Source organism: Diadema antillarum, unplaced genomic scaffold (assembly GCF_040938485.1).
Source record: "Diadema antillarum isolate AM-2024a unplaced genomic scaffold, OU_Dant_1.0 seq00000772_RagTag, whole genome shotgun sequence".
NCBI classification, from domain to species: domain Eukaryota; kingdom Metazoa; phylum Echinodermata; class Echinoidea; order Diadematoida; family Diadematidae; genus Diadema; species Diadema antillarum.
In genome coordinates, this window is record NW_027271661.1 from 21,028 (window position 1) to 43,736 (window position 22,709).

The following is a 22,709-nucleotide window of genomic DNA, read 5'->3' on the forward strand; positions in this document are numbered from 1 at the left end:
ATCTGAATGCGTACACAATCTTTCCTCAGCTGCGCTTCGGAAATATAGCTATATCTAGGTCGCCTCGGAAGTGATGGTTTGTCCCATCACCTTCACCAACATTGATTATTTGCTTACTATTAAAGATGTACGTAACATACACAATTACATCTCTTAGTGATCATGAACTCTGTAATCTCATTAGTCAATAATCCACTGAATATTTCCTTCACCTCATTATTTCTTGTTGCATTATTTCATGAATGAGGCCAATGTCTTGTTGAATTTCATGCTTTGCATTCTTGTTGATATTTGTGCGTATGCGCTGATCGATCTTGTGCAGACAGCAAACATGGCTCACAGCAGGGCATTTCAACATACATGTAGGGCATACTTGTGGAAAGAAATTAGTAAGAAGAATTCATGATAACTATTTAAAGAGATAATATTGTTACCTTATTGGTACCTTATTGGTACCTAGCAATGCTTGGGCATTAATTGATAATGGCAGAGCCTTCTGAGTGAGGAAAATATCTTGGCCAAGGATGAAAATACCAGGCAGGATTTGAACCCAAACCTTGCGAACACGCTGTTATTTTCGTGAGGGTTTAATTTTTGCGAATTCCATGAATCACTGTTGGGCCGCGAATTTTATAAATACGGGAAAATAACGCTAACGGACAAGCATCAGTGCACTTACAATAGCCTCGGTGACAAATTGCAAAAACAGCATTTCAATGAAAATGTCTGTGACTTCCTAATTCAGGAAAATATATGTACATGAAAATAACAGCTTTTACAGTGTAAGGGTATGCAAAGGTGCTCTTGTGCTAATGTTGGCAGCCCTGTACCAATCCATGATAGAGTGTTCTTGAACTCTTTACCTGAAGCATGTCGGAGAGCGACGCGATCATCCTCTCTGTGATGGCCCTCTTAACGTTCAAGTCCAAGGGCTCCCCCGTGTGGTTGTGGTGGTACGACTCAAACATATTGGAGACGACGGTCAGCATTTCCGCGAGGGCGTCCCGCGCTGAGCTGGGCTCCGCCCACCGGCAGGCAGCGCTGGAGGCGGCGAGGGCCATGAGAAGATTTGACGTCTTTTTCTGACACTCTGTGCTCATCTGTTGGTCAGAGATGGATACAAATCATTCACGTAATTCATGGCAATGTCAAATATCTTTTAATCATCATTTTTTTAAAAACCTAATTTACTGTTCGAAGCACAACATGATACCTACACAGAGTAGAGAAACGGTCAACGTTAGCCCCCCCCACCCCCAAAAGGAAACCAGAGCACTTGGCCGAGGTACCCGTTCGAGCACATGTATCCCTCAACCCGTCCCCCCATACTTTACTACAGTATTTGGATGACTTTTAGGCCAAAATGTTGTATAATATGGCACCTGATGTGAGATACAATGAAATCCGACAGGGCAATGAGCCTGGTCATGTAGCATATACGAGAAATATGACTTGACCTCCTATGAAAGTTGGAACAATAAGGGCGCTGTCCATGAAAACTTCAGTTTCCTGGAATGGCCTCCCTTTAAGCCTCTATAGCAAGTTTGAATGAAGTCCGACAAGAAATGTGGCTGATAGAGAACATCGTACGCTGTACACGAAATGTGACATGGCATCCAAGTCGAAGCACTGAGGTTGCCATCACCACAAATAATGATAAAAAAAAAGAGGTTAAACTCTCGCTGAAACCATTTGAAGCACATATTTTATGGTAGGAAATAAGCTATTCTGTCCACAACACTTCCAGGTTCTCTGCACAGCAAATACAATTACAAAGGCATCAAATTCATATGCAGCACTGATAGCAATCGGACCGGGATATTGTTGGGTTGGGCAGGTTACACCAATACAACAAATTTTTTTTTTTTTTTTTTTTTTTTTGGGGGGGGGGGAACATGCTGCTTCATATACAGCAAATTCCTTACTTCAAATGCTAGAGACAAATTAGTATTCAGAACAAGTCTTTTATAAGTTTATACCTTACACCACATTGCCTGACACAGTTCACCCCAGTATAAGATTGTTTATAAAATCACCAACATTTCAGACTTGGACCCCACACTATCCAAATTTTTCAGCTGCAGTGGAATGCTTCACTCTAAACATAATCCACTACATGCCTTCCTTTGCAACACACAGGAGAAAACACTCAAGTTCATGAGTTGCTTTTTTGTTCGTCGCTTGTTTGGCCCTACATATCCGGTACCATCCAAATACTGCAGTTTATGAGTGAACTTTTTTTTCTCCTGAATTGAGGTGGGGAGGGTTAAGTGCAGCCTCCAAGTTAATTTCCTTGGCCAAGAACTTTGGTGCCTTACATTTGGATTTGCACCTCTGTCACTTAAACCCTCCTTTCCAAAATCCAGATAACTCGCATACAAACCTCTTCTGGTACTGCAGTGGCCTCCACTGTGGCGCCAACTGCCTGCAGGATCTCGTACTCATTGCGAATGGAGAGGGCCTGTATCCCGTCTAAGAGGGCACTGCGAATGTCACACCGCTCGGCAATGTTCTAGGCAGAGAAAACAACAGTGACGACGTGATGTTTAGGGTACACTAGTTGTTTAGAAGGCCATGCATTTAACGTACAGTCCACCCACATTTCTTTTTCAAATGACTCTTGGAATCAGGTTTGTATGAAATTTTTTCAAAAAATTCTTTTGAGATCTAGCACTAAAAAAAATCAGATATTTCTCACATTTTTTTTTCTTATTTCTTTGCCCAAAGCATCTTCTAGTTTCCTATAAGGATGTACAGGTTATCATATATCTCATAAGGTATTATCTTATGATAGTAAATGGACTGATTTGGAATATTAACCAGAGTTCAAATTGTTGCCTATGTCTATCTACAAAAAGTTCAAGTGCTTATAAAGTCTCATTACATAATGAGGCATAAAATTCCAAGGCTTAAAGAATGACACAAATTTCCCCTTGTTTTTCTAGGAAACTGGTATTCCAAAACATTTTTCCTCTCCTTGGCTCACATGCATTTCCCATTTAATCATCTATGAATGTAATCACTTTGATTTGATTTGCCATATCACTTTATCTCTTCTCAGGTTCTTCAAAAAATAATAATCAAACTTCTTTTGACCCACTATGTGTAAACAGTATAAACCACACATTGACTAGTATGCAATTAAAAAAGGAATCGATTATAAAAATAGACTTAAAAAGTGCAAAAAAAAAAGAACTACAGTAACCTGATGAGGACAAACTGATTTTGTGATAATACACATTTCATACAAACACCTGAGTTTACTCACGACTAGCCTTCAACAGATTCAAGAGGAAGGGAATAATGAAAGAGGCACAATGAACTGCACTGACTTAAATTGAAATGATATGAGATAAAATAAAACAAAATGAAATAACATGAACGATCTGAAATAAAATAAAACAAAATGAAATAAATTGATCTACTCACATGGCAATGCTCCATATCTTCGTCCTCTTCGTCATGGTGCGAGAGGTCGTTGAGGAGGTGTGCCACGAGTCGCACATGGGAATGGATGTTGAGCTGGTCGCCGCGGGCAACGTAGGTACCCAGATCACTGCTGCTGCCGAGTGTGACCTCACTCCTATATTGTGTTTTATTCATTCATTTGGCAACATTAGATACATAACATTTTGACAGGGGTGAAATTGTACAGAGGTGTATATAAAATGATACGGAAGAAGTAAGACAAAGGAAATAAATATGAGCATAAAATGATAAAATATTTCGACAGCTTTGAAGATAATCCTAATTGCAGGTCATTCCTACACATAATATCTTTATATATCGAATCACTCATCTGACTAAAATTCTCATAACACAGTATCCACAATGAAAATTAAGCTGCTAGGGTCTCTTTATTGTAAATGTGTATACCTTCAACATTTACACATTGCATTTTCTCATTCTTATGGCTATTTTTTTGAGGGGGGGTAGGGTGGGTGAGAGGATGAAAAAGGTGTTACGTATTTCTTTGATTTAATAGCAATGGCTGAAGTGTATGCAGTAGAACAAAGCATTCTTCTGACCCTAAATATTCTTGTTTTTAAACCAAATCATGACTATGTTTCTTAACCTAATGAGAATGTTTAATGCTTGAAAAATAGTTCAAAATGTACTTCCATGCAAGAATTGTCTCCAAATGAAAATGTGAAAAAAAAATTCACCCGATAGTTCATCTCTTTTTTCTATTCTTTATCACTGGATTTAATACATGAACACATTCATGTTTATGATCTCTAATATTATGTATAATGCACACAAGACTAACTCTATATCATATCTGACACCCTTTGGGTTGTTACCTGTGCTCTCTACCCTAAAGTGCAGCTGAAATCATAAAATAAATAACACACAAATACTTTCATATACATGTAAGCAGTAGAAGACATCAGGAACCTGTACAAAATGAACATACATCCCAATGCACAATTTGCCCTTTAAGGACAGATCAGATATAAAAACAAGACATAGGTAACACAGACATACACATAATTGAAACAACACACCTACAAATATATATGATATCACAAACTTAAAATACATAGCAAACCGAGCTTGACTCTATTTTGTACATGCACATACACAGGTAAAGACTTCCCACCAAACTTTACTTGAAAACTTTCAAATTATAAAACTTTTGTTCATTGGACCATTTGCTGGGAACTTTGTTCACTCATAATTCTGACAATAAGAGCAGTTTTCCTTAAATCTTTGATCAGTTGCAGAGTGTTTTAGTATGAGATCTGATACATCATTGCTCATTTTGTTACGTGCAAAATTAGCAAAATACTTTGACAGTGCATGAAATTTCATACTTTCATACATTTTTCTCAACTGAAACATAACCTTGTATTTTTTGCAAGTATGCATGCATATACATTGTATATAACTTTATTTGTACCATTTGATATCCTTTGCAAAGTTGAATGTATACGTTTGTGATATAATTCCTGATTTATTCTGTGTTGTATTCTGTTGGAAAAGAGAGAAGAATGAAAATAAATGAATTGGATTGAATACTATTATTTTACAGTAGATCGGAATTGTAAATAACTGATACGAGATCAAACAAAACAGAAATCACTGTATCTGAGGGTGACATTTTGATGTTTTGTGCCAATACAAGCAACCAACTGTGTCCAGCAAAATAGAATCCAGCTGCTATCATCCTGAGAGAATTGGTATCAAATTCATTCACAGAATATGTTTTATGTTGTGCAAATTGTTTTTGCTGTAATAGCGCTTTTGTCAGTGCATCCAATCTTATACCCTGAAACGTTGATCTGCTTGCTCCACTGAGTAATTCCTGATTCAAACAGTAGCTGCACTATTTCATAAACATGGATATTATGCCGAGTCAAAATTCCCTGAAGTGCACTGGCATTCCTGAATGTATATATATATCTTTAAAAAAATATCTATGGAAATGGCATTTGTTTTGTACAAAGAGCATGCAAAACAAAATACCCTGAAATTTGCTATACTTCAACTTCAATTTTGTTTTGTGCTTTGCAACTATCGAAATGACAATGAGTTTAAATCCTGATGTTTTGACATTGACCCTATTGTGGATTCCTGAATGACTTGAGATGTGATAAATATTTGTGTTTGTATTGGGCATACAATTTGTATGCAAGTTATCCCATATCGTGCATACCCGTTTCGGTACTGTATATTCCAGTATACTTTTCATGATTTTTATTTTTGCATATATTTTTTTAGTCTGGTGTTATTTGCGAATTTAACAACACATGAAGCAATTTACTCTGATCCTGAAATGTGTAATACATTGCAGTACAGGTACAACATATGCATAATACGCAAACATTGTTTTCCATACAGGATTGCAAATTTTGCTTCCTGAAAGTGAGTGAATGACACCAATCATAAATTTAACCATTTGCTAAAAAATATTATTTTACTTCGAGTTTTCTCCCCTTTTTTTTGCATCAAATCTGAGAATCCTGAAAAGAAGGATACAGCAAGAAAAAAAAGGTTGTCTTTGAATATAAAAGCTTCTCTCAAATGTCACTCTCTTTCTGTTTCTTTCTCTTAATAAATTTCTAAATTATGGCCAGGGATTATCAAACATGAAATCAGTAAATGTGAAAAGTATGAATGGTGCATGTGCTGGGTATCAAAGGGTAGGTGTAGTTTTGGTTGAGATAAGGTTTCAGGTTTCCATCTTTTTGTGTGTGTGAGATAATGAGAAACCTCTTATGAAATATGAAAGAGCATACAGTTCTAAGAGGAATGCAAACTTACTTTGATGAAAATTGATTTTGAATGGGCAAAGATATCCAAAAAACAAAGTGGTCCTAACAAAAGGTGGGACCCACCTTTTATTAGAACCACTTGATTTTACTTCGTTTCGGATATCTCAGCCATTTCCGTACTCATTTTCATTAATTTTGAATTCCTCCTAGAATTGTATGCTCTTTCATATTTCATAAGTGGTTTTTAGATATCTTGTGACAAGTTAAAATCTGAATCTCTCATCACAACCAAAGCTATACCATCCCTTTAATGTGGAGCATCAAGGCTATTAATATTTCAACTTTTGCGTGTTTCTGTGGTGTTTTCTGGAAGAGATGGTAAATTTGCCGAGACACAATGAAAAGAAGTCATCAAAATCGTTATCTTGCATCCTTCGCCAATTTGAGACAGTTTCATAAAATATGCTGAGTTAAAGATTCAGGGAATGATAAACTGGCTAATGAATGAATTGTTACTTTGTATCAACTTTATCTGCCTTGACACTTTCACCGATTTTGTTTGTTTGTTTTTGTTTTTTTACTTGTTGTTGTTGTTGTTGCTTTTTTTTTGGGGGGGGGGGTTTAAGGGGGCTTAAATTCAACACATTTTATTGCAAAAGAAAATTAGCTTTTTTTGATTACTTTCTCTCTGTAACCAAGAGATCAATCATTTCAATGTTGACTCAAACTCCAAACGGCTCAAAAATGATATGAAATGGCAATGATAATGTGCACAAAAATGGAAGATATGCGTATTAGTTGCCTTCACAATAAAATGTTCATCATCATTATAACAGGTTAGCCATCATGACAGCATCACGTGATGAACGTCCAATATTTCGGCGGCACGACAAGGTTGCGCCGCAGTATCGTCCTTCTCAGTGTCGCACTGATCGGTAGACGCCACGACGAGATTGGGTGAAGGAAACAGAATTTCACAACAATTTCAATCGCGTTTACCCGGCAAAATATGCGGCGATTGCTTGGATTCTCTACAACCACACTTACCGAATCAATGAAGGGATGAAAATGACATTACAACTCACACACACACACAAACATATGTATACCTAAAACCAGGCATCCAATGGTAGTGATCGAGTTGAATCTTATTCCTATCAGTACAGACAAGAAACAATCATATTGACTCAAGAAATAAAGAAGATGATAAAATAAGTACACAAAGGATAAGTACTGGAAGGGGACTGTGCACAACATATGCAATAGCGCCTTTTGCTTCCTTCTTTTTTCTTTAAAATTAATCAACATTTCTTGACATTAATGCAGGCTGATCTTACACTTTTTTTTTTTGGGGGGGGGGGGTTCAGGGACTTTGGTGTAAAATGGAATAGCAGGTACAGAGCAAGGATATTTACAATGCTAACTTCACAGCACAGGATGCACAGGCAAATGCAAATTGAGCAAGCAACTTTTGTCAACTTTTGTCATTTCATGTGGTATGTGGTTGTAAATAGTTGTAGCAGTAAATTGTATGATTTTAAATGGTTTCTGCCTCCCATAACAAGGTGTTTATATCTGTTGTGGTCACAATCACAACGACAATGACAGTATCACATGACTTTGTATCATATGTTTTTGGTTGTTGTTTTTTTTTTTGACATTTAGATATTGATGGCACTGAGTAGGGTTAGAGTCCAACATGAAATTTTCCCCCTTAAAAATGAGCAATCCGTTGTATAATTCTGTTGTCTGTATGCACACATTGTGTCTCATTCCCTCTCACACTACAAAGAAAGTCACTTCTTTTTCTCTGCACACATTCGCACAATGCACCGGCAGACACTGTGAGAACAAAGGAATCTCGACTGCGCGAAAATGCACAAAATCCATAAAATAGACTGAAACACTCTTCAACCTAGCTGGACCGCCGGTGTCACGGCAACATGAAGATCGTTGATTCAGCAAAATGGGACATAATCTCTGAAATCGATTGAACGGCTTGAACCCCAAATTGGCAATGCCATGCCGTCAGCCCACCAAGGCGATGCAACAAATGAGACGCCATATTCCTCACATTTGACATAACTTCAGTACAAAAACACAGAGGCTAGCACAAAGCTCACATACACAAGCACAATTCTCTTCTCTTCTTCGTTCTTTTGACCTTCTTCTTTCTCCTTGTGATGTCAAATCAGTTGAGTCAACAATTGACTGCAATTGCTATTTAATATATATATGTTTTGACCCTCATTCTTTGGTCGAAATATGTAGCTGTGCTAATTACCACTGAATCTTTATTCTGCATTAGCATGGAGATAGAATGTCATATCAAGTGAAGGGTCTTGTAAATCTATTGATGTTTTGAAGACAGATGAATGTAACATCGTTGAAAGATTTTCTAGTCTGTGCTGTTCACATTTTCTTTGTAACTCTAAGCAGATAGCTTTATTGCAAGGGAGAATACAGGTTACAATTTAGGCATAAAATTGTGGCTGAATTGTTGTGTGTACACATATTAAAGCATTCAGTGATTAAATAAGACACTCATAACACACTGGGACAAAACACACATGAAGGGCCCTTCATACAAGGAACAAAACAAAACAAAAATATAACAAATATGTATAACCACAGCATTTCCATCATGCATGACGGAGGGTGAAAACAGAAGGAGCAAATGAGAACAAAGCAAAACAAATGTCATTACATTTCCCATATTTTGGGATAGATATAAACAAGGAGGTTATTCATACCACCATCAGGACAGGGGAGGGATGGAGCATGCAATCACAATGAAGAGGGTAGGGCAGGTACATCATAAATTTGCTTGTGCAAAAACAACACCATCAACTAACACTGTGCAGCGTAACTCTGCACAGTAACCACGTCCCTAGTAGATAAGGCTGAAAGGGTGCAATCTCCCTTAGCCTACACTGTAGATGTTACAGAGAGTATTCCACCCTTCCCATTCTCATGGAAATGACGCAGATTTCAACACTTGGGACTACGAACGAGACAGAACGTACTCAGCATGTAGCCACCTAAACAATCCGAGAGACATTTCTTATCTCTGCATGCACAAATTTGGTGTCTCAATGGTGCACAAGTTTTTTGTCTAATGGTTATGAAACATCAGACTGACTCGTGGTACTGCATCCTGTGTGATTGGCTACATAGCCTTCAGTCAACCTTGCACAAGTCATCCTATTGCGTAGGTCGAAATTTACATAATCAAAGGATATTCTCCCATACCTTTGGGGATTTGACTTGGGCGAGGTTGACTGAATATCCTAATTCAGATTTTGTTATGCATACTTTCCTTATCAAATCACACTAGAAAGGATCACCAATCTCCTGGATTGCACAGGGTGGCCACACTACTGCAGTGATTAAGAAGTGTAAAGTGTATTCATTTCAATAGCAAACACTGTACAAGGCCTGGGTGGTACTCACAGATAATTCAGTTTTTCTTCCAAGCTGCCAAACTCTTTTGGGGTTACCGGTATCGCTATGTCGCAGACTGATGTCTTAGCTCCCTGGCTGTCTACAATAGCAAGCTTCAGGTACACTGTAGAAATAAAAAAATGAAAATAAAGAATAAAAGAATAAAGGTCTTGTTTACCTTTGGGAGCAGTGATTTCAAAAATGTTCACGATATCACATTTGATACATGCGTGTAGGTCTGTTGTATCACAAAATATCCTACCATATAGAGATGTTCGCAATAAAGCCTATTAATAAGTAGGAGATATCAGTGTTTTTCTCAATAAACCGTAACTGTAGACAGTTAAGTCTGGAAACATTTTTATTACAACTATTGTTCACATTTTTTGTATTTAACAACTTGACATCAATTATATGGATTCAAATATTTACAGTGGTTGTGTCTATCGCTAACTCACGTTTTAGAACTATTTTAAAGCACTAATGCTGGGTTTTTGTTTTATCTGCAAATGGTAAAGTACACTGTATGCCTTTAATGAAACCAGGTGGCGTGAACAGCATAGCGAGAGCTTTAGAGAGAGACGCAGAGATAGAGATAATACGCAAAGAAAAAAGAAACATCTAAGACAAGATAGTTAACCCACTGAGGACGGGCTGATTTTGCTACAACACACATCTCCCATAGACACTGGCCCAAGTATTCTCAGGACTCGTCTTCAACGGGTTAAAGAGCATGCCGAAGATGGTCAACCCCCCCCCCCCCAAAAAAAAAAGAAAACAAAAAGAAAAAGGAGAAATACAAAAAATATATGAGAGAACTATGTTTCACCTTTAAGGGTTTGTCAAAATTGTCTAGGGAACTGGTTACTGTAGCATCATCAGATACATTCATGTGTGTTAACAGTTTGCGATTATGGAGTATCACACCCAGGACTGCTATTCATTTATGATTGTAACACCATACAATGTGATACACAACAGACCAGGAATAAACATGCATGGAACCCATATCCAAATGGTCTCCATCATACATTATTAATAATCTAAAAAAACATTACAGTTTCATGCATTCTTGGCAAACTTACCATTGTGGTTGTTCTCTGCATGTCCAGCAGGCAGCAGGAAGCGAATGGACGAATCCATGCCATAGTAGAGAATGGTTTCTGGATCCGACTGGTTGAGACTGTATCTGATCTCGTACAGCAGCGGCAAGTCCTATTCCAACACATTCACATACCAATATGGAGTAAGATATTGCTAGACCACAAATATCTCTCTTTCCTAAGAAATAGGCTACACAAAATTGGTTCTTGAAAAGAAAAAAAAAACTTTTTGCAAACATGGTTTTATACCTCAGAATGCAATGAAAATGAAACAGAAACCTTTTCTTATTAATGATACATGTTTTATGTTAAAAGAACTTATTTTTGCACCTGAACTGAAGATCTTTACTATTTAGCAAATACATGAGTATAGCACATAACATCTTTCATAGTTCAGTGGGAAAAATAACCTAATAATCACCTGGAACGTACAATGTTTGACAGTTTACTAAGCGATTGCATTCATTCACTCAGAACATGCTGTTTGAGATTATGTTTGTGACACTATTCCCTTTGCTGCCCCCTCCCTCTGCCCCCTCCCCCATTCCCCCTCTGCCCCCTTTGAGAAAATAAGGATGTAGAACTCACGTCATCTTGCCAAGAGTGGCAGTCGACGGAGAAGGTGGTTTCCAGCTCCGTGCCCTGGTCCGGGAGCCTGGTGCACGCCCCCCACTTGGGGGCCTCGTTCACTGTCACGTACTGGAAGGCTTCGCCGATCTGTCCTGCACCGCCATCTGTGACCACAGAGAGGGAAACAGATGTGAATATTGAAGCAGATGCAGCGCGTCAGTGGTGCCACAAGGCGAACGGCAGATATTTTCAATATAATGTTGGCAATGTTCAAGTACTGTATGTGTGTTCACATATGCACACTTTCAGTATATGTACACTTCTATGTATGTTTCTGTGTGTTTGTATATACAGTGTATGTTTATAATATTCTAATGACAAATAAAACACACACGCACACTGTGGGTAAAACACTGCATGCCTATTGTAGATGGACTACACCACATGAAAACAAAACCTCCCGTTAAAAACAAGAGACCTGGGGGTCACGCGCTCACCCGAGTATCGCAAGTTCACCTTCCATGCATTCTTGCAGACTCTTACCCAAGAACATTGGAAATTTGTGGTGGGGGTAGCTTTGAGAGCTGGGGGGCATGGTGTCCATTTGTATATTCCATCACACTGGTAAAAATACCTGTTAAGTACACTGTACTTCATAGAATGTTGAATTACGCAGTTTGGTATAAAAAAAAAGACTTAAAGCTCTATCACTTTTGATTTCAGAGAAGAATATTATTGAATGTTCCTTAATTTAGGAGGTTTGGACCCCCTGGGCCCCCAAGGTAAGTATGGGGCCCATTTAAACACTTTGAGATCCTATCCCCCTAGCAAAAAGTTTGGTGAAAATCTATCATGTTGTGTTCAGCAAAAAGATGAAAATTTAGGTCCAAATTTGGATCCACTTGGAATTACAGTCATCAATGTACAAACTCAAAGTAACTTTGCTTTATCACTTCTGGTTCTAGAGAAGAATTGTACATATTCCTTACTGTTTGGGGGGGGGGGGGGGATTAGGCCCCCTCGGGTCCCCAAGAGGAGCATGGTGCCCTGTTGAACAAATTGAGATCTTACTTCCTGTCAAGTTTGGTGAATATTCATCAAGGGGTTTTCAACGATTATGACCATGTACAATTTACATCACCATTTAGACCCGTCCCATCCCACCCCCTTGGGTCCCAAGGGGGGGGGGGGACCCCTGATTCTGCCATGAACAAGCTTGAAAGAGCAGTCATCAATATACTGACTCATGGTATCAATCTATAGCTCAATCACTTCTGCTTCTAGAGAAAGTCTTCAAAGATTCCTTACTGAGGGGTGGGTTCCGCCCCCCAGGGGCCCCCAGGTTGGGAATGGTGCCCATTTGATGGAATTAAGATTCTATCCCCCTACGAATGCTACCTGCCAAGCTTGGTGAAAATTCATCCCGGGGATTTCAAGAAAAAGATGAACATTTACAATTCAGGCCCCAATTTAGACCCCCACTGGGGCCCCCAGGTGGGGTATGGTGCCCATATGATGGGAATGAGATTCTATCCCCCTAGGGATGCTACCTGCCAAGTTTGGTGAAAATTCATCATGGCATTTTCAAGAAAAAAATGGGTCCAAAGGGGGGCACCCCTGATTCCGCCATGAAACTACAGTCATCAATGTACCAACTCATATTATTAACTTAGCTCTATCACTTCTGGTTCTAGAGAAGAAGATATTTAAAAATTCCTTAATTTTGGGGGGTTCGAGCCCCCTGGGGGCCCCCTGGGTGGGGCATGGTGCACATTTTAACAAATCGAGATCCTAACCCCCTAAGGATGCTACCTGCCAAGTTTGGTGAAAATCAGTCTTACGGTTTTCAAGAAGAAGATGAAAATGTAAAAAGTTTACGCACGACGCATGACGGACGCCGGACGCCGGACGAAGAGCGATCGCAATAGCTCACATGACCCTTCGGCTCAGGTGAGCTAAAAAACTAAAACTTATTTGAAATAATAATAACAAGATTGGCAACAGTTTCGCTCTTGACAAAAGGCGATTAGTACCAAAACCAAACGACAATTCAAATATGAGTCTGGGTGTGACAGTTAATGTACAATTGTACATTGTAGCACCTACTGATCATAGAATGATGTGACACCACATTAGACCTGGTGCCTGAAGTTAGGCAAAGGGATGACAGCTAGCAATCCCGTACCTTCTTCATATATCTTGACCGCCACGGCATAGGTGCGGCCCTCTTCCAAGAGTCCGTCCCTGAGGGTGAGTTGGCCACCCTTGAGCCCCGTGGTGGTGGAGTCCTCGCTGATGACCACCGGCTGCCGTCGCTTGGCAACGATGTGCTCCTCGTACGTGTCTTCCAGATTTGCGACGGGGTCCCCGTCGTCGTCGCTGTTCTGGTTGTTGTTGTTGTCGCTGTCTCCTGTACCTGAGTGGACATAATTCGCAGACAAAGACTTCACTATGACACACCCTAGATTCTTTTGAAACTTTTTTTGAAGGAGATCCTCCTTCTTTTCTCTTTTCAGAGATTTTTTCTGTTTTTCAACTTTTTAAATTAGAAATTTTTTAGAATTTTTTTTCAAACTTCAATTTTTTTTTTGCTTTTGTTGTTTGGTCATATGAAAGATGAATACAATATCCATCAACGGATATGTACCATTAAGAACTAGAAATGTCGCTATGGCGACTGATGCCTCCGCCATAATGCATGATTCTCCCAATAGGGGTATAGTACAATGTCTTCACGATGTGTGATCCATGACAGTTTCACATAACTGACAAAAAATAAAGATATGACAGGTTTGTCAGAAATGACTTGAATGTTCACTTTCCTTGAACTGGGTTTGCTATAATTGTCAAAGAGTGCAGGTACACATATTTGGGGAATTGAGAATTTTTACTTGAATTCTGACAGACCCTTTTATAAGTTTATGCATTGAGTAATTTCCAAGGTATGAAGAAAGAGTGTAATTACAGTACAAAATAGATTTTTTTTTTTTTTTTTGGGGGGGGGGGGGCATTGAAACCTTGCCTTTGACCCTTAACCTTTGACCTTTGACATTCTGGCTGGAAATTTCCTGGAGAATCTCCATTAGGTAATGCATGTATATATTAAGTTAGAATATACTAGTGTATGAGGGAAATAGTAAAATATTGAGGAGTTGACCTTGACCTTTGACCGCATGACTATTGACCTATGACCCCTACATTCCCTAGATAATATCTGCCAGTCAGTACATGCGTATGTACCAAGTTCCATGAAGATACATTGAACCATTTGTGGGAAAAGTGATATTACAACATTTTCACCTAACCTTTGACCTTTTGACCTTTGACCTTGTGACATGAAACTCTCTGGAGAATCTTTATGCAGTAGTACATGTCTACACCAAGTTTCAAGAAAATACCTTGGGGCATTGCGAGATATTGGGGAAATAGCAACATTTTCAGCATTTGACCTTGACCTTTTGACCTTTGACCTCTTGCCAATGTCACTAAAATCTACTCAACTAATTGTCCCATCATACATCATCCTTGGACCAAGTTTGGTGAAAGCTGCTTCATCCAGTTTTGAGTTATCACGTAAACAGGTAAATTTCAGGATTTGACCTTCATCTTTGACCTTTGACCTCAGTTCGATTTCACTAAAAAACTAGTCAAGTAATTGTCCTATCATACATCATCCTCTGACAAAGTTTGGTGAAATTTGCTAGATCCAGTCTTGAGTTATCGCGTAAACGGATACAATTTCATGATTTGACCTTGACCTTTGACCTTTGGCGGATTTCACCCAAAATCTAATCAACTAATTGCCCCATCATACTTTATACTTGGACCAAGTTTGGTAGAATTCAAGTCAATATTACTCAAGTTATCGCGTAAACGAAAGCGGACGGACGTACGGACGTACAGACGTACGTACGGACGGACGGACAACCCGAAAACATAATGCCTCCGGCACCACTTCGTGGCGGAGGCATAAAAAGTGGTAGCAGTATCGATTGTAATGGCAGATTAGTGTGAAAGTTAGTTGTCATATATACAATTATGAATGGAAATAGGCATGGGTGTGCTGTTGATCTGCGATTCCAATTTTTTAATAGAATAACCATCTATACATGGTACTGTAAAACAAGATATTTTTGAGGCATGAAATTTTTGCAAATTGGAGCCGACAGCCTTTTTCGCAGCATGAAATTTTCGCAAGTTACCTCTAACACTCAATGCATATAGTGTAGACAAGAACTTTCGCATGCATTATAATTTCACAAATCTTGCTTCTTGCGAAATTAAAATGCCCAAGAACATTCCTCGTTTTACAGTATATATATTAAAGTAGCAGTGAGACAGTTTTTCAAAGACATCAAACTGTCCCATGGCTCTGGCATGAGGAAAGAAGAGTGTTTTTGCTTTAACTTCTAGCCATATTTCTTGAAAGTTATAGTGTCTACATTCATGTAGTCGAATAATAGTGCACTTAGAAATACCAGTATAAAGCGCCATGAAAATGCAATTATTATAAATTATTATTACTATCATTATCATTATTATTATTATTATCATTATTATTATCATCATCATCATCATCATCATCATCATTATTATTATTTAAAAAAATATTATTATTATCATCATCATTATCATAGATCATGATAATTGTTTTACACACATTGAAAATTACATTGAAATCTCTCAGTGCTTATACAAGAGGAACATGATGGGATAAAGTGCATAAACAGAAGAAAGAGTCTATATTCAACCGTGTACAGCAATAAGAGAGAGATGAAGTTAAGAGAATGAATCTTGGATTTTATGCAACTGATTGACAATTCATGAAATGAATTTCATGAATTTTAATAATAATCAAATCTTGGATTTGTTTTGATGTTTCCATTGTGCAGTTTATTTGGCAAATTGTTAGTAAAATGAAATTGACCATTTGGTCTGTGTAAAACTGTTTATGAATGATTTATTATTACTTTTCCTTTTTTTCTGTCCCTTATTCTGATTTTAAGAACATGTTCTAGGTACACATTGTAGTTTGAATTTATGATATCATTGAATCATCTTACTTAGAGTATGTTATCATTACATTTTTGAAACATGAAATGCTCCTATTTGATACTGATCTCCACACTTGAGTTGTAAGTACCCTTGGCATTATTGTGGAAGTTATGTTTTAAAAATACAAATATACACTGGCTTTATGGGATGTGTTCATTTGCAAGTCAACACTTTATAGTTAAACAAGGTCTTCCTAACTCCCAAGTACTTCCACCCTCTCAGATTAAAAATCACACTGTAAATAGAAACCTGCTGCAAATACATGTAAGTACCACTCCAATTATCAAATTAAAAGAACAAAACAGATGTAACTTGGTATATGTTAACTGAAAACTGTAGTATAGATGAAGGCTAGAATGTAGCATGTGTATGAACATAAATCCAAAGTGATGAAAAGAATAGATTTTTGCAGAGATATTGTTGAAAGTTTTCCTCTCATAAAGTTTTTAGGTACATGACCACTTGCAGTTAGGATCTGAAAGATCAGAAGTCTGGACAGGAAAATGAAAAAAAAGTAAACATATATATATATATATATATATATATATATAGATAGATAGATATAGATATATATATATATATATATATATATATATATATATATATATATATATATATATATATATATATATATATACAATGTATATAAAAGCATAAGGTTGCACTTTATTCCAGAAGAGCATACCCTTATACTCATGTTACATTTTTAATGGAAAGTTAGTTTAGGTCAGTTCTCCAGATAATGTCGCCATGTTATCATCCATAACACATTCATACTCACTCTCTGAGGAACTGGATACTGTGTTAAAAACAAATAATGGTCAATTATTTCTTTAATAGGAAATACTATTAAGATAGCTGGATAATGTTCAACAGATGCAAACAGTATGCCCATTTCCAAACAGCTATAAAATGCATAGGTTGTAACAAAATCATTGCACATTCTACAATCTAACATTGATGGCATTGTCTATTCTAGTGCATTCAACACATAAAGATTTATTTATTCTGTACACAAAACAGTATCTCTTTGAAAGATCTCAGACTTGATAAACATTCTGCAAGCTGTAATGTAGAATTTCTGTAAATTGTCCTTGTTATCAATTTGATCAATAAAGGAATAGCTATACGTACATTTTGTATATGTGAAATAAGACTTTTGTGCAAACATCCATTCCTCAAATCTTTATTTCAAAATGTACTTCATTTGAATGCAATATATTTTTTTTCAGCTTTTTCCATGGGAACATGATAGGTCAAGTGTACAGTCAAGATTGAAATTATTTCATTTGTTTGTTTGGCTTCTTTTTTTTTTTCGGGGGGGGGGGGGAAGAGTCAGAGCAGATTAACGTGAGGTTCCACCAATAGTTTGCATACAACAGCAGACTAGCAGTCACCTCCTCTAAGAAAACAGTGCAATACATATGCATCTTAATAGAGAATATCACAAAAACAAGGTATACCTTTGAAGAGTTTGATTTCAAAACAAGTTATCTCCATTCTTGCTAAGTTGAGATATTTGCGATAAAAGCTGCTACAAAAACATAAGAAAATAGTCCAAAAGTACAGGATATTTTTAATCATAACTTAAAAGCTAGTTGTAATCATAACTTCAAGAATATATTCCTTGTCATGTTGCAAGCGTGGTATCACTGGAATGGTTTTATTTTGCTCTTATTGATGATAAACTTACTTTAAAGGACAAGTTCACCATCATAGACATGTGGGTTGAGTGAATGCAGCAATATTAGTACAACACATCAGTGAGAGTTTGGGCAAAATCGGACAATCCGTTAAAAAGTTATGAATTTTAGAAATTTCTGCTCAGTCACGGCTGGATGAAAAGACTCCTATGTGTATAGCTTGTGATGTCACATGAGTACAACGATATAAAGAAAGAATAAAGAAAATTCAACATATTTCCATTTTTCTCGCATAACAAAAGAACATGCGACTTCTCTCTTTCAGAAGGCAGGGGGAATAATATTACCCTTAACATACGTCAGTAGCAAGTCGAAGAAATGTGTACTTTATTCAAAAAGTAAAGTTTTGTGAAATTCTCTTTTTATTTTTCTTATATAGTTGTACGCAAGTGACATCATACACTGTAGTAGTCTTCTCTTCCAGCAGTGACTGCGCAGATACTTAATATATTCGTAACTTTTGAACGGATTGTCCAATTTTCCTCAAACTTTCACTGATATGTTCTACTAATATTGCTGCATTCTCTCAATCCTTGTGTATATGAAGGTGGACTTGTCCTCTAAAATGTTTAAAAATGGCACTCAGCCCTTTTTGCAATGAAACTCTTCATTGTGAGATACCCCTGACGTAAACACTTGCTCTAGACAGATGACTGCTGACTTACCTCCACTTTCGAGAGGATTTTCTTCTTGGAAAGAATCTTCATTAATAGACTCCTCCAGGAGAGAGCTGTAGTCCTCCACCACTTGTTGCGGTGCTGTGGTGGACCTTGGTGTGGTGGTGCCACTGGTGGTGCCACTGGTGGTACCATTGGTGGTATGCCTGGTGGCTCCTGTGGTGGAGAGGTGACTGGTGGACAGCTGGGCAGTGGTAAGGGAAGTGCGCGTGGTGGAGGCCGTAGAGGGGTTGATGGGGACGGACGAGTAGTCTTCGTAGAGGTCTTCCGAGAAGTCTTCACCGTAGTCCTCGGAATAATCCTCGACTACACTGCTGCTCAGGGAATCAACATTCGTTGCTGGCGTTGTGGGGCTAGAGTCGACTCCTCTGGCGGTGGAAGAAGGTGGCGGGGTTGAACCTTCGGATGTTGCTTGTGTGGTGGCCAGCGGTGCTGGTGGTGTGGTGGTTCCAGCAGCACTCGTTGACGCTTGCTGACGAGAAGATGTTGGAAATACCTCCGCCACCGATGATGACCCCTGCTGGAAAGTGTCCTGCTCAGCGAACGATGACACTGCCTCAGCAAAGGAATCTTCCTCAACTGGTGAGGAGCCTCCGGCAGATGTGCTAGTACCGGCAGATGGAGCATTAAATGCAGCTGACGAGGAAAACAATTCCGCTACCGAAGAACTGAATCCCGCATCTGCGAAACTCTTGGAAGTGCTCACGTTCCGCTGCGTCCGACTTCCGCTCGAGAACTCTGATGTGCTGCGACTCTTGCCGTCTCCGTCAGAAGTATCGGCAGTCGAGGCAGGTTTCTCCTTTGTGCCATTATTCGTTTCAGCAGACCTGCCCAGACCACCGTCAATGGAACTGAAGAAACTCTCGGCGAAGGAGCTGCTCGTCTCCGACGAAGACAAGGTCTCGCTGAAGCTCTGTCCCTGAGGGAAACCTCCCTGGCTGGTATGCGTCGTCGAAGCAGCTGCTGCCATAGTGATATTTGCTGACGATCCTGCAGAGGTAGCTGTGGGTAACATGTACAAGATGGTTCCATCATGACACTCTAATTGAGATTGCTGCATGGGAAAATTACTGTGGTTGCATTGCATTAAGGTAAGAGGAACAGAGAGAATTGTCTTCTTCATTTTTGAGGAGGCTAGGATACAGGGAAGACTGTGATGCATAAATAAAGGTGAAGTACCCCATCCGCCAACATATGGCTGATGAATCCTGTACAAAGTCTATGGGGGATGTGAGACCCTCAGAGGGAATGATTTAAAACAGTGATTTATGTCTTTGCAGACTTAACTCAGAGAAAAAAAAATGGTTCTCAGAAGGGCTCAGAATTCATCTTCCACCATTTGGATTTGTTTGCAATACATCTAAAGGGTCTGCCAAGAAACCTGTCTAGCTGATGCACTTTACCAGGACATTGGGTTGAGTATTTCAAGATCAAAAGTATAAAATGATTTTGATTGTAGTACATGACTTTTATTCCTGAAGCAACCTCCCCATTCAGTAGTAGGTAAGTAGAACATTACATGACCGACTGCACCCTAGCAATTGTATTTTCTCACAAGCTGCATGCGATTCACTCTAGTTCAGAAGATCTGTGGATACTACAGTGGCCCAATTTGTTGATTATCAATAATCGATAATAAAAATTTACGAAGCAACCACAATCAGGAATGCTCTAAAATTGTAATACATGCTGTGAACTGTTACATCACACATTTCTCATGCATACAAGGTACATGTATGTGTACATTTTAGAGCTAAAATTGACAGTTCTGCAGGTATACGAGAACTAAGTTTGCATTTTAACAACTAAATCCTGACTGAAAGCATCCCACCACTTTCACTGCATGACTTGTTTCAAAAAGTTCACATCTAACTCTGATAAACATTCTTTCATGCCAAAACTGTTTTTTTAACCTCATCTTGAGAAAAGCACACATGTACATGGGCAATACACCTCCTCATTCAAAAGGTTTCAGTAACCTTCAAACAATAAAGGCACTCATTCTTCATACAGACAAAAAAAGCAATCAAAGTCAAAGCTGTTCATTTTAATCAAATAATTCAAATAAATATTTCATTGAAGGAGCAAGGTATATGCTGATTTCCTTACTTGATCCTTTTGTAGACACTGTCTGTGTAGACGAAGGGGAGCTGCTTGGTTGGTTAGTAGAAGGCTCAGGTGTTGGAGTATTGCTTGCCTCTGTAGACACTGTACCACTTGATGGTGGGGTGGAAGGGGACGCTAATGGCGTAGTAGAAGGCCCTGCTTCACTCGCATCCATGGAACCTGTTCCATCGGCTGCAGTGCTGGAAATGGCGCTGGACAAGTGCGTAGAGGTGGGTGCTCTCGAAGTCTGTGGTGCATTTGTTGGCGCCTGGCTGGTGGTGGAACCAGGGTCAGAGGTTGGAGTTGAAGGACTTGATTGGCCGCTGGTGATGGTGTGCGCACTGTGGGAGGTGGGTGGGGCCACTGCGGTTGTCGTGGAGACGACACCACTGCTTACAGGCCCGGACCCGTCAGCACGCCAACATCTGGAGGCTGATGAAGACAGGTTGGGGAAGAAAAGAGTAAAGACTTTCCTTCATGTATTTCTGGGTAGATCATACAGGTACAATTTGTATTACAATTTGTGGAGGTGTCGTGGCTGAGTGGATAAGAGCGCTCGTCTGTGAACGACATGAGCGTGGTATGGTGGGTTCGAGCCCATGCCAAGCCCGACACGTTTGCCCTTCAGCAAGGCACTTTATCCATATTGCTGCTCTCCACCCAGGAGTATAAATGGGTACCCGGTAGGATGAGAAAGCTTATGTTGGTTGATCAGCATGTGCGCGCCTGTAAAATGGCTGCGACTGGCTGGAATGCTCCCCAGGGAGTGGAGAATGAGCACTGTTTAGTGCTGGTTGGAAATCATGTATCCAGTGACCGGGGTAATAATAGTCTGTAAAGCGCATTGAGACACTTAAGTGTGAAATGCGCAATATAAAAACCAGCTATTATTATTATTATTATTACAAGTATCTTCACTATTCACTCTCTAACACTTAGTGTGCCCAGATACTTAGCTTTTAAAAGTTGCTAAACTTTTTCATCATCACTCAATAATTCATCCAAACTTTATAGTTAAGTTTGCAAGCCCATTCAAGTGTAGCAATGTGCCACAGTTCAGCGGGAAGGCCATAATGACACACAAGAGATTAGGTGGATTAGGAAATCTCGCATGGACAATTAGTTTTTATTGCAACTGATTGACAAAGTGCCCTACATCGATATTTACGTTGATGTAGGGCAATTTGTCAATCAGTTGCAATAAAAACACCTCGACAAAAGAATTTCATAAATTTGGACAATTAGTTTCCAGACGTCTGTGCCAATCAGCATAGAAGGCACTCCTCTCTCTCTCCCTATGTACCGATCTATCTATCTATCTATCTATCAATCTAGTATCTATCTGTCCATCCATCCATCCATCCATCTATCCATCTATCCATCTTTCTATCTGCTGTAAAACCAAAAAAATTTCATGTGCATGAAACTTTTCTGAATTTCGCGAGAAGCCAAGATGCAGGAAAGTAAAATGCATGTGACAGCATTTTTGTCTACGCAATACATTGATGTGAGTGGCAATTCGCGAAAATTTCAAGCAGTGAAAAAGGACGTCATGCTGTGAATGTTTCTGGTTTCGAGTATGTCCATCTGTGCGAGTGTGTTTCACCTGTGTTGGTATCAACGGTGGTGCCGTCAAAGACGACAAACAGCTCCCACACCATGGTCACGTTGTTCCCACACGTCGGGCACAGCGCCTCCAGAGTCAGCTCCATGTTGGAATTCACGAAACCCTCATCGCATGACGGGCAGTCAACAAGAACCCTGCAAAATGAACGGATAACAGTGGTACGTTACATTCCCCTGTCTCATGTTAAAACATTTTCTTTCTTTGTA

At 38.9% G+C, this 22,709-nt stretch overlaps 1 protein-coding gene across 1 annotated transcript in view; it reads right to left on the bottom strand.

Annotated features, from left to right (window-relative positions):
* Positions 1-22,709, bottom strand: part of LOC139738885 (polycystin-1-like protein 1) — a gene marked incomplete at its 3' end in the record, with an annotated part of 96,909 nt that overhangs the window by 19,692 nt on the left and 54,508 nt on the right. Inside the window, exons 23-32 of the mRNA XM_071649515.1 lie at positions 22,483-22,637; positions 21,215-21,308; positions 18,759-19,597; positions 13,521-13,751; positions 11,354-11,499; positions 10,748-10,877; positions 9,672-9,786; positions 3,430-3,583; positions 2,384-2,512; positions 864-1,100 (exon numbers count right to left, since the gene is read on the bottom strand). Of these exons, the coding sequence (XP_071505616.1) occupies positions 864-1,100; positions 2,384-2,512; positions 3,430-3,583; positions 9,672-9,786; positions 10,748-10,877; positions 11,354-11,499; positions 13,521-13,751; positions 18,759-19,597; positions 21,215-21,308; positions 22,483-22,637 (2,230 nt within the window). The remainder of the gene's footprint in view (positions 1-863; positions 1,101-2,383; positions 2,513-3,429; positions 3,584-9,671; positions 9,787-10,747; positions 10,878-11,353; positions 11,500-13,520; positions 13,752-18,758; positions 19,598-21,214; positions 21,309-22,482; positions 22,638-22,709) is intronic.